Source organism: Oryza sativa, chromosome 12 (genome assembly GCF_034140825.1).
Source record: "Oryza sativa Japonica Group chromosome 12, ASM3414082v1".
Lineage (NCBI taxonomy): Eukaryota > Viridiplantae > Streptophyta > Magnoliopsida > Poales > Poaceae > Oryza > Oryza sativa.
In genome coordinates, this window is record NC_089046.1 from 25,937,160 (window position 1) to 25,953,326 (window position 16,167).

Below are 16,167 nucleotides of genomic sequence, written 5' to 3' on the forward strand. Positions count from 1 at the left end.
TATATATATCCATGAAATAATATGCATATGCACATAGCTTCTACTCCCTCCATCCTAAAATATAAGGGATTTTGGATGGATGTGACATATCTAGTATAATGAATTTGTGTCATATCCATCTAAAATCCCTTATATTTTGAAACGGAGGGAGTATATAATTAACTTAATCTGTCTGTTTGAAGATTAAAGTTCATGTACAAGCAGAAGCTGCTATATATAGGTGAACAACGCCAATCACCATTATTAGTTAACTCCGACGAGCTAGCTGGTACGTATATCCAAATAAAACAACATAACGTGAAAAATCATGAATTTAAAAGCACCAATAATAACGTATCCTCTGGGGAAGAAGATGCAAAAGTATGTCGTCGATCTCCGTAATAAGTTCATAACCCTACATGAAATGATGCGCGCGCCAGGGCCATGATCGATCCATATCTTCTACTGAATTATCTCCATATATCTATGTATGATCAGTATATATGCATGGATCATATATTCATAGATATGCATGGATCCAGATCTTGTATCATATATATATGAGACATGTACATGTATGTATATGTATATACCTTCTCTGTCTAAAAGAAATTCAATTCTAGCTACGAATCTGGACGCAGCTAGAGTTTGTTTTTTATGAGACAGAGTAGTATATGTGTGTACCTGCGACGTCGTCGTACGGTGGTAGCCGGCCGGCCATGAAAACGGATGAACGTATCTCCGTACGTCGTCGACGGTGAGCCGCCGTGCGACGGCCGGCCGGCCTTGCTTCTTGCTTCTCTAAATTATGCACGAGATAGAAGCAAGAGCTAGCTAACTAGAAGATGCAAACGAGAAGAAGAGAGACAGAGAGAGAGAGAGGAAGAGACTGTTCTCAATGCAGCTAGCTAGTATATCTATCAATATCTCTAATATGGAGTAAGTAGGTTTTGGATATACATATCCACATCATGCTCAGTGCTCACAAGAGGCATTCATGCATGCGTACGTGTTGATATTCATGCCGACATCTGTCTTTCGATCTATATATGATTGTATCGATCCCTTTTGGAATTGTATACATATAAAACAAATGCATCAATCTCTATCTATATAACTATGAAACCTGGCCATGTTCAGTTGTATGCAAGCATAGCTAGCATCGTCTACATGTGAACAAGTGTGTGCCAGCGCACGGCCATGCCAGTTGACACATGGCGTACTAGCTGCAGGCTGCCATCAGCTAGCGAGCTAGCTAGCTGCTAGCTTAATTGTCTGCTAACATACGTGTGGCGTATTATCCTCGCTACCACTGGCAATGCAGCGTGTATATATATAGCTAGCTTCATCTATATCTCTCCGTATATATCTCTTAGTTCTAGTAACATCGAGACTGCTTAGGCTGCGTTCGGCAATTGTGATTAGGAACAAATTAAGGGTGTGTTTGGCAAATAAGATATGGAAGGGTGTGTTTGGCAAATAAGATATGGGAGGTGAGATTGAGAAAGGGAAATGGTTGAATGGCTAGGATTAAATGAGGTGTAAAGAATAGATGGCTAGGATGCAATATTGTTCTTTGGAGAATGGGATATTATTTTCCAATCACATTTGCCAAACAAAGCCTAAATCCCTCCTGAGCACATATGCCAAAACTAGATTGGGCAGAGATCGAGGTAAAAAATATCACACATTGATAGCTAGCTCGGTTGAGTCTATTTTCTATTTTGGTAAATAACACTACTAGAGGTGATCTTTACTGGGTCGGCCGATTTCCACAATAGTCCCGGTTCTAATAGGAACCAGGACTAAAGATTATTTTTAGTTCTGGTTAAAAATTTTTAATATATAGTTTACCAACCGGGACTAAAGACCATTTTTAGTCCCGGTTCAAGAAGTTGTCAGGTTCAAGATAGACCCCCAAATATTCTTAGTCCCGGTTGATATAAACAATCGGGACTAAAAATAGATCTTTAGTCCCGGTTGTTTGTACCAACCGTGAGAGCAAAGAGCACCCCGAGCCGTGCACCATCTCGATCTTATCCGCGCGCCATCTCCTCTCTCCTCCCCTCTCATTAAACAGCGCCTGCCTAGTTATCTCCTTCTCCATCAATTCCTCTCCCATTCCCCTCCCCTCCCCTCCCTCCCCTTCCCCTCTCTAGAGGGGCGGCGGCCGGCCAGGCGGGAGGGGCGGCAGCCAAGCGAGCTGGCGCGGCGGCCTGCGCGTGCAGAGGCCGAGAGGGCAGGGGCAGGGAGGGCAGCTGAGTTATGAGCGCGCGGAGGGGGAGGCCGGTGGCGCCCTCCCCTCTCTGGGTCGGCGCGCGGAGGCGGGAGCCGGCGACGCCCTCCCCTCTCCCGGCAGCGCCGGATTTGTTTTTTGTTTTTTTTTCAATCTGTGATTTATTGGATCTGATCTGTGATATACGTGATATTGGATCTGATCTGTGATGTATTTGAGTTGTGATGTATTTTTTTTAGGATTTGTGATGTATTTTTTGTTTGAGAATTTGTGATGTGATGTATTTGTGATATGTGATGTTATTTGAGTTGTGATGTATTTTTTCTAAGATCTGTGATGCTACTTAAATTTGTGGATGATTTGATGATATGATTCGGGATATGCAGGGAGCATATCGATTTGAGCAAAGAAACAATTAAAAAAAGAAAAAGTAGGGACCAATCAGAACTGCTCCCACCATCTTTAGTCCCGGTTGGTGACACCAACCGGGACTAAAGATGGATTTTTAGTCCCGGTTATTTTACACGGGACTAAAGATGGATATCTTTAGTTCCGGATTCATTGTACCGATTGTATAACCGGGAGTATATGGGGTTACCAACCGGGAGTAAATCTCCTTTCTCCACCAGTGTAAAAAAACCGTCTCAATTGTCACTCTAGTTCGTGTATTCAGCTTGGTCCATAACCTATTTTATTAATTATAAAGCCACCATTCAACACGCATGAGTAGCCAAGTTGGGTTCGCGCATGAGTAGCTGATTCGTCCGATTTCTTCCGATATGGATTCACAACAAACCATACATGAATATGTTGCGTCTATGTTTATATTATTTTGTTTAGTCAAGTTGGGTTCACTGCTTTTAAAAAAAAAATCATAGCACCACCCTTTTAATTTTACTGGAGGTTTTAATAAACACACACTTGTAAAAATATTTAAGAGGAATTCCGTTCACCAACCGCCAGCAAAAATTAAACAGATTGTCACTTGAGAAAACCCAGGTTAGCCTAAATAAAAGACCCCATCTCTTTTCCTACCTCATGGCAACACAAGGATCTAGGAAAAAAATTGTTCGGCCACCTGCAACACTCCGATGCAATCTCTACGTGGTCAGCGTTCGCTGGCGATTTCTCCTTCAAGGTTAAGCCGGCCATTCCCCAAATCTCCTCAAACGTTAAGCCGGTCATTTCCCATATATCTCCTGCAAAGTCAAGAGCTAGCTAATTAACCTCCATCGATCACTTGGGCCCTTAATTTGCTAGCTTCTTGCCGCTGTGTACAACGGCTGCGTGTACAAAGCTCCATGGAAGCTCGTCTCGCTTTCTTGTAATACTAGGAGGTCCTTTGTGGCTATATATTTTCAGGGATCGATTTGTAACATTACTTATTTGTGAAGGACCCCTGTAGCAGTGAGGTTGTAAGACTGTGCTTGTATCAGCCCCTGTTTGTTTCAGCTTATGATTATTATAATCTAGATTATTAAGCCAGATTACTATAAGCTGGATTATAATAAGCTGGCATAGAATAAGCTGTGAGTTGTTTGTTTGTCTGGATTATTGAAGGCATGGATTATTGGGTTTGAAAGGCTAAAGTCTATAATGCCCTCAGCTATCTGTTCGGTTGATGGTATAGGTGGGTAATTTTTCTTAAGTATGTAGGGGTAGTGGGTCTTTAGCCACTCAATAATCTAAAAGAAGCTCCTCTAGAGCAGCTTATCAGATTATAATAATCTGGCTTATAGATTATAATAATCTACTGGTTTGTTTCAGCTTACTCCTAATAAGCTAGATTATAATAATCCTAAGCTGAATCAAACATGGCCTCAGTACAGATCATATACCTTTGAAAAAGAAACTATTTGAAAACCTAGCCATCTGGATATATTAAAAAGTAAAAAAAATGATTTTACTAATTTTTAGTGTATATCAAGTTGAGAAACTTTTGGTTTGTGGATGGAGATAAAGATCAATTTGATTCAATTGTAGACCAAAGAAGAATGGACTATTTAAGGTGGATGGGGGTAGCCCACTGGGGTTGGACAACTCTAGAAACAAGGTCGCGAACAGTAGGATTAGTTAAGGTTGAGAGAATCCATTATATATACATATATGTCACTGAGTTTTTCATAGTTCTACGATTTGTCACTGGCTTTAGCATGTTCTATAATATGTCATCGACTTTTTTTTAATTTATATGATTTGCGTACCATCGTCGTTCGGTTAGCCTCTATTAGTAGGACAAAAACTACCAAAATTTGGAAAAAATCGGAAATATCATATTATAAACATAAGATCGTAAACAACCAAAATTTGACAAAAACCTTAATTAATTATATACTAATGACAAGCTGCTTCGATTTTCGTGCTGGAGTAGAAGGCTTCCGACCGGCCCAAACGAGCGCCGCTATCCTTAACTGACCTTTTGGACTTGCATATTGGAATATTATATTACTGTCACGTAGCTATCCTTATGTACATCGACGTCGTTGCATGCATCATCACATGGGCGTGTCAGTGTTTTGTACTTACATACTACTCCCTCGGTCACATAAAAAAACCAACCTACTACCCTCTAGTACCCAATAATACCACATCTGATTTTAGATTCATAGTAACAAAATATTTCAAAATTTATATTACTAGAATATATTAATATCTGATATCTTGGATTCGTTTTTTATAGGACGGGGGAGCATATGAGCACCAGATGTCGTACGACCAGGGGTGAAATGGTATGTCATGTGACGACACGGATTTGTATGCACGATGATACTACGTAGTATACGTACAATCTCAATTAACAAAAGCAGACACGGCCATTCCGGCGCCGGACATGCTACCTTGCCGGTTCTCACCGGACATCTCTTGATCCAATCGATCTCCGTGTTGTCCATTTGTAGTATGTAAGAAAGTTCAAATCACGTTTAGGAGAGATTGCCATGCAATTCGAAGTAATTAAAAAGATTAGAAAATTTTAGTTTGGATTATTTTATTACCAATAAACTGTTTTAATTGAATCTTACTTTTATTTTACTTTAGATCATATATAGCGACTTCCTTATCAAGTATATGCATGAACGATCTCGAAGTAATTCGAAGTAATTAAAGTACGAATTACCCTCCCCCGAACTATCGAGGTCGATCGATTTACCTCCTGAATTGTAATATCGGACGTTGGACACCCTAAACTCTTGAATCTGGATGAATTACCCCCCTAACAAAAACCAAAGTGGTTTTCAACCTATGTGGCACACACGTGACTATACAATCATCAAAAATAAATAAAAACCAGTGGGACCTGCTTGTCAGCGTTGGTTTTTCTCTCTCGCCCTTCTCTCCCTTCTCTATTGGTGAGAGGAGGACAGAGCGCCGACGGCGAGGGTCAGTCTGAACGGGAAGGGGAGGAAGGGGGCTGCATGAGCTCGGCTATCCCGGTCATGGCGAGTAGGCGGCCGGCGGCCGATGGCCGGGAGGATACGGCGGGTGCGACAGGGACGGCGCGGTGGGGGTTGGATACGACGGGGCACTAACGAGGAGGACGTCGAAGACAGCAGGGAAGTGGTGAGGTGGGCTCGAGGCGGCGGCTCATCGATCCCACGCGCAGGAGGGTGCCCCACCCGGTCGCCGTCCAGCTTCTTCTTCTTTTCCTCCTCCTTCATCTTGTGATCTTCTTCTTCTTCTTCTTCGGCCATACATAGCCTTCTCTGTCTTGAGCTATAAGGGTGGGTCTTAAGCCTCTTAAGTGAACCTTATATATTGTGAGAGTAGTTCTTATAGGTGGCATTTGCTTAAGCTAGCCATATGCATAAAGACTACCCGCAAGGAATAAAAAAATATATTATTCTTTCCTCTCTCATAATAGTGTTACTCTCTCTCCCTCTTTTAGTGGCTAATCTTGGATTTGTAGGGTTCACCTTAATATCCACTCTTGCCATATACATTGTGGACATGATAATATGTTTCAGTGGGACCTAACATAACACCAATGTAGTCCATATACATTGAGCATGCCCTTAACTGCATATATAGTATTCGAATTATGCCAACTAGTAAGAAACAAAGTCTATCTCTTTGTGGATGCATACATGGATAGAATAAGAGCAAGTTTAATAGTATAGCTGACTACTAGCTTCAAAACATTAATAGCCATTTTAATAGCCAATTCATACAATAGTTGTTTACTATACTATTAATATCTGATCCAACCTGTTATACATATATTACATCTTGAAGTATATGCTACAGCTGGCTACAGATCTGTAGCCCGCTGCTCTTCTCTTTTTTTTTATCTCTTTAAAATATGTTTATAGCTGGTTTATAGCCTGCTATTATTGTACATGTTCTAATTAAAGGCATCGATCTGTACAGTGTACATCACTCATGACTCATCAATCGGTGCAGCAGCTAGCTAGAGGCATGCATCGATCGTCGGTGTCGTCTCTACTTGCAAACCGGCGCCAGCATCCTTTGTTCAGCTGGTGAGCAGCAACAGGTGGCGTACATGCCGGTAGCAGCAACAGGATGGCGCGTGTGGAGTACTATAGATAATTAGGCATCTACGTACGTCATGCTGCTAAGGGTGGGCAGAAAAAAACCGAACCGAAAAGACCGAGACCGAGACCGAAAATACCGAGACCGAGAAATTCGGTCCTAGGTAGTGAAAGACCGAATTTTGTTCGGTCAATTCGGTTAGTCTCCTCGGGTAACCGAATAGACAGAAAAGACCGAAATATCAAAAAAAATATCTAAATATAACATATAATCCACTATGTTTAATAGGATTAAACTCTAATTTTCACATCCCTACTTCTTCTATGCATGCAACCTAATAAGAGTCTTTACTCATAAGTGCTTACGAATTTTTTTTTGTGATTTTTATGTTGAAAATTTCCATTATTTCTTTGCATATATGAAAATGTTGTTGAATTCCTGTTAGAACCGAGACCGAGACTAAAAAACCGATACCAAATTTGTCGGTCCTGATGCTGCATGCGTAAGCAGTATACTAACAAGGCTGCTGATGCTGGCCTGGCCTGCACACGGTTAGATTGTGTATATTTGCAGATACTGAAATTGCATTTAGATCACCTCCTAGCTAGGAGTAGATATGTTTTGACTAATTGTTAAAAACATGTTTCAAGGACTGGAGGCATATTACTTCCTTTGAAACCAAATGAGATGGATGATTCTCAAAAAGAAAAGAAAGAAAGAAATCAAATGACGGATATGTTCGGGCTGAGGCTGGAGTGGACAGTCGGCCAGCTGAAAGGTCCGGTGTGTATCAGACTCTGCCCCCTTTATGCATGGGTTGGTGTGTTTTGGGAGTTCAGTGCTAGTGAGAGCTTCAAGGTTAACACTGGAGCACTTGTGAGACCACCCACGAATTAACAACTATCTATGAATTACAGCAACTTTCCTATACAAATTTATTGACGTACCGTTTAATAGTTCAAAAAGCGTGCACACAGGAAAACGAGGGAGTGGAAGTTGGGTACCTTGACTTGCGAACACAACCTTAGTCAACAGCGGGAATCTCAGTTTAAGGCGACAGACGATAGAAGCTCAGTGTAGAGTAGATCTAAAAGGGAAATCTCAATTAAGATAGCATCTTTCCTCGATTGTCACACATCCCACTTGTCCGCCCAAATTCTTGTTCTTCTCCCCCATCTCTCTCTCTATATAGATCGATTGATCTCGGTTGGCGTTGGCGACCACCATCGCCGCTTGATGCATAGGCAGCGAAGCTAGCTAGACCGAGGTTGGGGGCGACCGAGGTTGGAGGAGAGCGGCGATGGACTGCAGCTGAGCTAGCAGAGGCGAGCAGTGTTGAGGTCGTGGAGCTTGTCGTTACCCTCTCTGCCTGCACTGCAAGCTTGAAGCCACCCATACCGCCTCTGTCGTGAGTTCATTGTCGCCTGAATGGAGCTTCACCTTTCAGATCGGTGTCGCTAGCCAAGGAGCTTGGCACCGGGGATGGAGCTTGGCCTTGGATTGGTTGATCTGTTTCCCCATTAGGTCACCATTATTGGGTCATCGATCCACCCTGGCCCAATATATCGTCGTGTCTCATTCGTCCTCACACTACCGGTTCATCCTCACACAGTTTGCCCCCCCCCCCCCCCCAAAAAAAAAAACCATCCCAATAGTGGCATTAGAAGGGAGTCAGCCTTTGGGAGGTTGTTGCCGCCATGGGGAGAGAGAGATGTGAAGGAAGGTTATCCCCATTTCTTAATACTCCCTTCGTCCCTAATTATTTGACGCCGTTGACTTTTTAAAACATGTTTGACCGTTCATCTTATTAAAAACTTTTGTAAAATATGTAAAACTATATGTATACATAAAAGTAAAAGTATTTTTTTACAGTGAATCAAATGATAGGAAAAAAAATTAACGATTACTTAAATTTTTCAAACATGTTTAAAAAAATCAACGGCATCAAATATTTAAGAACGAAGGGAGTATAACGTAGATGTTTATTATGAAATATATTTATACCACTTTATAGAATTTTAATTACGGTATTGACTCACTTCCAAGCTTTTTAATCTGATTTGAAATGCAATTGCCATTATTTATTTATGTCACCAGCTTACATTACATCAAACAACTCCCACAACATCTCTACTACCATAAAAAAAAAGGCAAAAGAAAAAAAAAGAGAAAGAAAAAAGAGTGCCACGTCATGCATCGATGGGATGATGATGTCATGCCACGTCAGCCGTGGCCGGAGCTAGCGGAGAGCTCAGCCGCTGGTGGCGGCGACGCTGTTGAGCAGCGCGGTGGCCATGGTGGTGAGCCGGCTGAAATCCTCGTTGGCCCTGTCCATCCCCGGCGCCGGCGAGTCGAGCGCCGCCGCGCACCCCATCCCGGCCTGCCCCGACAGCCACAGCAGCGACCTCGCCGCCTCCCAGCTCCGCGCCGCCGCGTACCCGCGCATCAGCCGCACCGCCGCCACCGACGACCCGTACAGGATGCCGCACGCCTCCAGCCCGTCCCGCTCTCCGCCGCCGCTCGCCCGCGCCGCCGCCGCCGCCGCCACGGCGTCGTCCCTCGCCGAGTCCCCGCGCGCCGCGGCCAGGTCGGCCGCGATCAGGAGGTGGCCGTGGCGGTCGGCCGTGGCGGCGCCAGGGCCGCTCGACCGCAGCGCCGCCTCGCAGAACGCCACCTCCACGAAGTCCCTGATGGCGTTGCACGACTCCGCCACCGTGTCCACCCCGCCGCCGCCGGGCGAGACGGGCGCCGATGCGAGGACGACGGCGGCGGCGACGAGGAGGACGGTGCCGCGTAGTAATGAGGAGGACCCCATCGCCATTGATGGCTTCAGAGCGATCGAGCTCGTTTCTTCTTGGTGGATGTCTAATGCAAAGTGTACTCTACTCCTGTTAATTTCTTCTTTGTTGTTCTTGTTGGAGTTAGGTGAGCTAATCAATGGCGGCATGCGATGCATGGTAGTGGGATCATCATCAGATTGGCATGCATTTACTTTCGCCGTTTTGGAGGTAGACATTACTGCGTGCTCGCCTGCCAACCCTACTCAACACTGACCAACCAGTACTGTCCCATGAAAGATCACTTATCTTGTTACTTCATTACAGATTCGTCTATGGTGTCTTCGCCAATCCTAAGATATATCGGCCCAGTCTTTCGGAGGTGTTTATACGGATAGAGTGTACGTGTATATGTTTATAGGAGTGAGTGTGTGCACGTTATGAGTAACCGTAAAAGATTGACAAAAACATATAAATTTTAGAGGATAACAAATATCCTCCATGATTATGATTTATGAACATGATAATAGCAACAGAAATCGGCTACGGTACGTCGATTTTCCTTACCGAGTTAAGCCATTAAGCTCAGTTTCATGAAACAGTGGATGAATCTTGGTTGTGGATGCGTCCGGTCAGATTGTAATTAAAATTGTAGCATTGAATTTTAGCCGTAGTAGAGTACTACGTGTGAGCTCAATGAATCTCAATCCGGTGTGCGGCTGGGCGAGGTAGTTGGTTGGTTGGCTGGCATTGGCAAAGCCTCGAATCCATCCATGGATGCATTGATGATGACGTACTCCTCGTCACTCTGCCCTGCCGCCATTGATTGCCTGCGCGCTGGTGGCATTGAAGACGACGACAAGTGTTTGTGATGCAGCAGCTGAGGTAGCTGAGAACGTGAGCGTCTTCAACCTCAAGCTCAAGCTCGCCCATGGCGAGGGCGTGCGTTTCCACTCCTCGCTCACCCACTTCTCCTCCTCTAGCATAAAAGGCGTGTCATCTTTAGCCAAGAAAGCAGAGGAGGTAGGAGAGAAACAGAGGAGCCGTCTTGCCCATGGCGCGGGCGGCCGTTGTCCTCGCCGTCGTCGTGTTCTTGGCGGCCGGCGTGCAGGCTGGGAGCGGCGGCGGCGGAGGAGGGGCGGCGTGGACGGCGCTGGACGGCGTGTGCGGCGACCTGGGCGGATACTACGTCACCCCGGAGCTCTGCAAGTCAGCGCTCTGCGGCGGCGGCGGCGGCGGGGACACGTCGTCGTCGTCGTCGCCGTGCCGCGCCGCCAGCGGCGCGGGGAAGGTGGCGGCGCTGGCGGCGAGGCTGGCGGCGGCGAACGCGACCGCGGCGAGGGCCAGCGTCGAGGCCGCGTCGCGCGCCCTGGAACAGAATCCCAGCAGCAGCAGCAACGGCACGGCGGCGGCGGCGGCGGCGGCGAGGAGGCAGGGGATGCGGTCGTGCCTGCAGCTGTACGCCGGGGCGGTGCCGGCGCTGGAGTGGGCGGCGCGGTCGGTGTCCGCCGGGCGGTACCGCGGCGCGCGGGAGGTGCTCCAGTCGGCGCAGTACGTCTCTCTGGGGTGCGAGGGCATGGCCGGCGGCGGCGGCGGCGCGGCGGCGCTTCCCCGCGAGAACGAGCGGTTCAGCGTCATGGCCATCGTCGCGCACGCCGTCGTCGCCTCCATGCTGGGACCCTAGCTAATTAATTACTCAATGGCCCTTCGCCTTTGTAATTAATTAGTATTAATCAGTTGATTAGGCCACCTGGTTAGAGTTAATCCGTGCAATAATTAAGTTTGTAAGGAGTGTTAATGCAAGACTATTTTGCAAATAGACCCTTGTATGAAAAAAGATTCTCGCAAATGGGCCCTCAAAACCATGGGCCCAACTATTTCTACCTCTAAGCCCATTTAAGCTTCTCGGCCCGGCCTAACGGAGAATGGATGGCCCACCTGTCAGGCGACGTGGGGCCCACCCACTACCTTTTCCATCTTCTTCCCCGCCATTAATGGCTCATTCCTCTTCGTCTCCAAACCCTTCCCAAAACCCTACTCCGCGCACGCGCCTCTCCTTCTAGAACCTTCTGGAACCCTCGCCCCCGCGAAGGCGGCGCCGCCGCCGAGATGGCCTCCTCCCCCTCCGCCGTCGTCCTGCAGGCCGCCCTCGACGGCGACCTCCACCTCCTGTGTGGTAAGCATCAATCGATCGCCCTCTTTTCTCTCCCTTTCTTTTTTTTTTTTTTTGGAGGCGAGCATCTCCCATTGATTCGGCAAGGTGCGATCGTGTGGTGTACTGGTTTGCAATGCACGATTCCGGATGTGGGGGGAAATCTGGGGTGGTTGCAGCTGCGATGTTCTCTGCGCGGTAGCTCATAGCAAAAATCTGGGTGGCGATTGACGAATCGGGTGTTGATTTCGTTCTGTTTGATCGCTGGTTTAGGTGGAAATACCTAATTGGGGGCTATGTGTATTGCATAGTTTGCAGATTTCTGAATTAGCCTTTTGTTTCCCCCAAATTTTCTGTTTGATTCACTCGCAATCTATCTATCTATCTATCCTGGGTAGAAATGGCCAAGAAGTTGGACCTGCGGGGATTCAAGGACATGAATGGGCGAAATGCGCTTCACTTGGCTGCAAGCTATGGGCATCTGGAGATCTGCAAGTTCCTGGTGGAGGAATCGGGCCTTGATGTCAACTCAGGCTCTCACAGAGGTGCGTGCACATCAATGATTTCTCGCGCATTGGGAGAAGGAACCAGGAAATTATTATGTGTGTGTTAAAATCTCAAATGCTTCCTTCCTTCTTTGCAGGTGAGACACCAATACTTCTCGCCGCATGTGACGGGGACATTAATGTTTTAATATACCTTCTTGATCATGGTGGTGACCCAGCCATACCTAACGCGGGGGGCTTCATGCCGCTGCACTACGCAGCAGAGTACGGTGCGTTCCATGCTTTTCAGTTCACTCGCCATCTGTGGGATTTAAGGATGGTTCTTGCATACAAGTTGTTAGGAATCCTGTGTGCTAACATCGTTGTGCCCTCAGGGCATGTTGATGTTGTGAGACTATTGCTGTCCAAAGGAGTTCATGTGGATCCTCTGAATTATAGTGGGGCCCCGCTGCACTTGGCTACCGCAAATGACCATGATCAGGTTGCGAAGGTTCTGCTTGAGCATGGTGCTGATGTAAGTGGTTGATCTCGTGGTCACCTAATTAAATGGACCACAATAAGTTGAAACGATGAATGGGGCAAAAAAAATTTTGTCCTGATGATGATATTTGTTTCAGAAGCTGGAGCAGAAACTTGGGCAGGCAGTGGGCCCATTTTCTCTATTGTTATTTTGTGGTCTGACTAGTTCTTGAAATTGTGATTTATTCCCTTTTCAGCCCAACAGAGTTGTCAACCATGTCCTTTCACCACTCGTTGTTGCTTGCTGCAGCCACTCCTTGAAATGCATGAAGTTACTGATCAAGGTCTAGTATTATATTGAACCAATTTGATGTATTCTCATATGTTTTTTCTGGTAAAATGTGTCATGGTTTTCAAAAGAAGGTTGGGAGGAGATTGTAGACAGTAGAACAGTTATGTTGCTTTGATATAATTAGCTGTCTTTTGAACTACAAGTTGAAAGCATTTCTCTATTGCTTTGCGATGTCTATTTTCAATTCAATAGGCTGGTGCTGATGTGAATGATAGAAGTTCTACTGGACCAAGAACGACCCCTTTAGTGCTTGCAGTTGATGATGGATCAGCCGATATTGTCAAAATCTTGCTAGAGGCTGGAGCTGACCCTAACATTCGTAACGAGGTAACTGCTCCTCAGATCATGGCTCATACTACCTTTTGACATTATGATTTTAAGGTCATGTTATCTACCTTGAACATTTTCGGTGATCGGATATTTGGATGGTAATGTAAAGCTAAGGTCTGTCGAGAGCGGAAGCTCATTGTATAGTTTGATCATTTGCCAACTCAATACCGTATGTATGTACTCTAATACATCTGTTTGGATTTGCCTCTGACAACTGTCAATCAGGCATTTCATGATTTAAAGCTCTAGTAGATAGTAACATTTTTTACTGATCCATGGTTTGGAATTCTGAACTCATAGTTCATATAACAGATTTACTTAGGTCCAGAACATACTATTGTACTTCCGTTGTTAAGTATTCATCTAGACTCACCCACTAGTACTTGATCACACTGACTAGGATTATGAGGGAATAATTTCTCTAGCTTTTCTTCAAGTTCTGCTCTGTTCATTTAACAGTTTCACCTTTCTTGCAACCGTTCTCCCAGAAGAATCTCGTAGTGTTGAGCTCATCTTTTGTATCCTCAATCTTAAGTAACTTTGGTCGGCCTAGCTTGGGCCGGCCTGGCAAATCTTTTTTACTGTCCATCTTGGGTTGTTTTCCATCTTCCATTTTGTAATGCCTGCAAGTTAATACACTTGTTGCAGGATGGGAGGATTCCTATCATGATGGCAGCAGCTCGTGGTCAACGAGAGCTTGTTGAAATTCTGTTTCCTAGGACAAAACCAATTCCATGTCTGCCAGATTGGAGTGTTGATGGGATAATTAGAACTATGAGATTCACACGTACCGAACCTGAGGTATCTGTCTGATTACTTACTTTACTCCAATATAGCATGTATTAGCTTATTAACTACTCTATCCATCCCAAAATATAGCAGCTTCTAGCATTCAAAATTTGTCCCAAAATATAACTTCTCTGCCTACATTCTCTTCTCAACCAATCACAACCTTTCTCCTTTCAATTTCTCTGTCTACTTCCTCTTATCAACCAATCACAATTCACAACATTCGCACATTTAATTCCACCTACTTCCTTAATACCTATGTCCAGCACTAAAAATCCTTAATTCCAACCACATAATATTTTTCTAGTAGACTGCTATAATCCATGGACATATTCATGAGCTGTGTTTACACCCATGGACATATTCATGAGTTGTCCTGGACCCTTTATTTTTCTAATCCGAGTTCGCAAGTTAATAGAGAAACACCTTACTCTAATTGAAGTGATTTAGAACTAGGAAGAGTGGTTATTTTGCAAACTACAACATGCTGCATGCTGTAGGAACTTTGTCATACCTCATATGACACATACTTTGCATAATGGGACATGCTATTTGTTATAGGATGCAGTTCCTGTGGAAATACTAGTATCTGATTCGAAGTTAAATGCCAAGGAAGCATTTGCAGAGGGTGAATACATTACAGCAATCTACTTCTACACCAAGGTAAATGCATGACACAATTTTGTGTCTTCTTGTACAGCTTTGGATTAATTTAGAGGTTTCTTCATCAGTTCCATTACCCTGTTCTCTTTTCATGATTGTTAAGAAGACAAGTAAAAAAATCTACCCAAAATTATTCTTGAAAAATGAAAAATGAAAAATAGCTTTGGATTATATTTATAACAGTACGAGGTTGCACAACAAATAACTACTTCTAATACGTCAAGTACATGAAAAATGGCCGGGGTTTCAGTTTTCCTCATAGCCGTACAACTTGTTTGCTGAACAATACTGCACAACATACGTGGTACACCAGTAAGTTCTTGTCAAAAGACATGCATCAGTAGCCGTCATTGTCATCTCTATCAGGAAACTAATCACAGTGCATTTCACATGTTAATGGCATGGTATATTATCTTAAATGAAAAGGGATAAACACTGTGCTCCATAACACGTTTGATCCATCCAAGTTTACTGCAAACAACCATGCGAAACAACGCTTTGCTGGGCGTGCATGCAGGCACTGGAAAAAGCCCCACTTGATGCCACCTTGTTCGCCAACCGCAGCCTCTGCTGGCTGCGGCTGCGAGAAGGAGACGTCGCTCTATTGGATGCGCGACGCTGCAAAGCCCTGCGCCCTGGTTGGTCCAAGGCATGGTACCGTGAGGGCGCGGCCCTCAGTCTCCTGAAGGTGTAGCTCCATCGTCAGAGTTTCCACTCTTGCAATCTAGTCGCATTAGTTTGTACACTTTGTGCCTACCTCGCTCTTGTGGTTGGCATTTACCTCTGTTATGCACAGAACTACAGAGAAGCGGCGGCGGCTTTCACGGAAGCGCTGAAACTTGACCCTGAGAACTACGAGATCAAGATCGCGTTAAGGTAATGATGCTATCATCTTCCTTTTGTTGCTGACTGGAGTAATATAATCCATGGGGCATTAGCATCAAAACAGGAAAGGAGCAGCATATTTTGACTCTAACCTTCTTGCCTGTGAAAGCAGAGAGGCGTTGGAGTGTCGGAAGAGAGCTGCACGCTCTGAAGAAGATAAGAACCCTTGAGCTGCTGCTGCTGCTGCATCAGTGCATCACCCTTTTGACCTCACCTTTCAGACTGCCACATCTCTGATCTCACATTCTCTCTACGTGTAACTACCAACGGCCTGTTTCCCAAACTATCTAAACTGTTTAGCTGATCACCATGCATCTGTGTCCTTTGGTCGAAAAAAAAAACGTAGTAACTAGGAGTAGTTCGCTGGGAAGGGACATCCCTTGAGAGATCAAAATAGTTTCCTGTTAGTTTCCTGTAGTTTGATAGATTATTGTCGATACATATTGCAGCTGCACTTGTCTTCCCTTTGTGTGCGACTCTAATGCAAGCGCAGACTGGCAGCATGATATTTGTATATGATATATGTGAAGTCCGGCAGTTTCAGTATTCAG

General features: G+C 45.0%; 3 protein-coding genes and 1 long non-coding RNA gene across 5 annotated transcripts; 2 read left to right on the forward strand and 2 right to left on the reverse strand.

Moving 5' to 3' along the window:
• Positions 1-193: 193 nt before the first annotated feature.
• Positions 194-1,039, reverse strand: LOC136354648 (uncharacterized). The gene is made up of 2 exons (XR_010738212.1): positions 664-1,039; positions 194-463 (listed from the first exon to the last, which is right to left on the reverse strand). It is a non-coding gene; the product is annotated as an uncharacterized lncRNA (long non-coding RNA).
• A 7,720-nt stretch (positions 1,040-8,759) lies between these two features.
• Positions 8,760-9,575, reverse strand: LOC4352711 (pectinesterase inhibitor 8-like). The gene has a single exon (XM_015764018.3). The coding sequence runs from the start codon at positions 9,522-9,524 to the stop codon at positions 8,955-8,957; it is 570 nt and encodes a 189-aa protein (XP_015619504.3). The 5' UTR covers positions 9,525-9,575; the 3' UTR covers positions 8,760-8,954.
• Positions 9,576-10,337: 762 nt separating this feature from the next.
• On the forward strand, positions 10,338-11,204 carry LOC4352712 (uncharacterized). The gene has a single exon (XM_015763534.3). It carries the CDS (start codon positions 10,535-10,537, stop codon positions 11,162-11,164), a length of 630 nt encoding a protein of 209 aa, XP_015619020.1. The 5' UTR covers positions 10,338-10,534; the 3' UTR covers positions 11,165-11,204.
• On the forward strand, positions 10,338-16,166 carry LOC4352713 (uncharacterized). 2 transcript variants are annotated; one of them, XM_015763531.3, is made up of 11 exons: positions 10,338-11,656; positions 12,031-12,177; positions 12,276-12,407; positions 12,513-12,652; positions 12,855-12,941; positions 13,142-13,276; positions 13,928-14,080; positions 14,630-14,731; positions 15,249-15,419; positions 15,528-15,607; positions 15,729-16,166. In XM_015763531.3, exons 1-11 carry the CDS (start codon positions 11,590-11,592, stop codon positions 15,784-15,786), a joined length of 1,272 nt encoding a protein of 423 aa, XP_015619017.1. In that variant the 5' UTR covers positions 10,338-11,589; the 3' UTR covers positions 15,787-16,166. The 2 variants fall into 2 exon arrangements, with proteins under 2 accessions (XP_015619017.1, XP_015619019.1); XM_015763533.3 differs by having other exon boundaries at positions 15,536-15,607.
• Position 16,167: the final 1 nt, after the last annotated feature.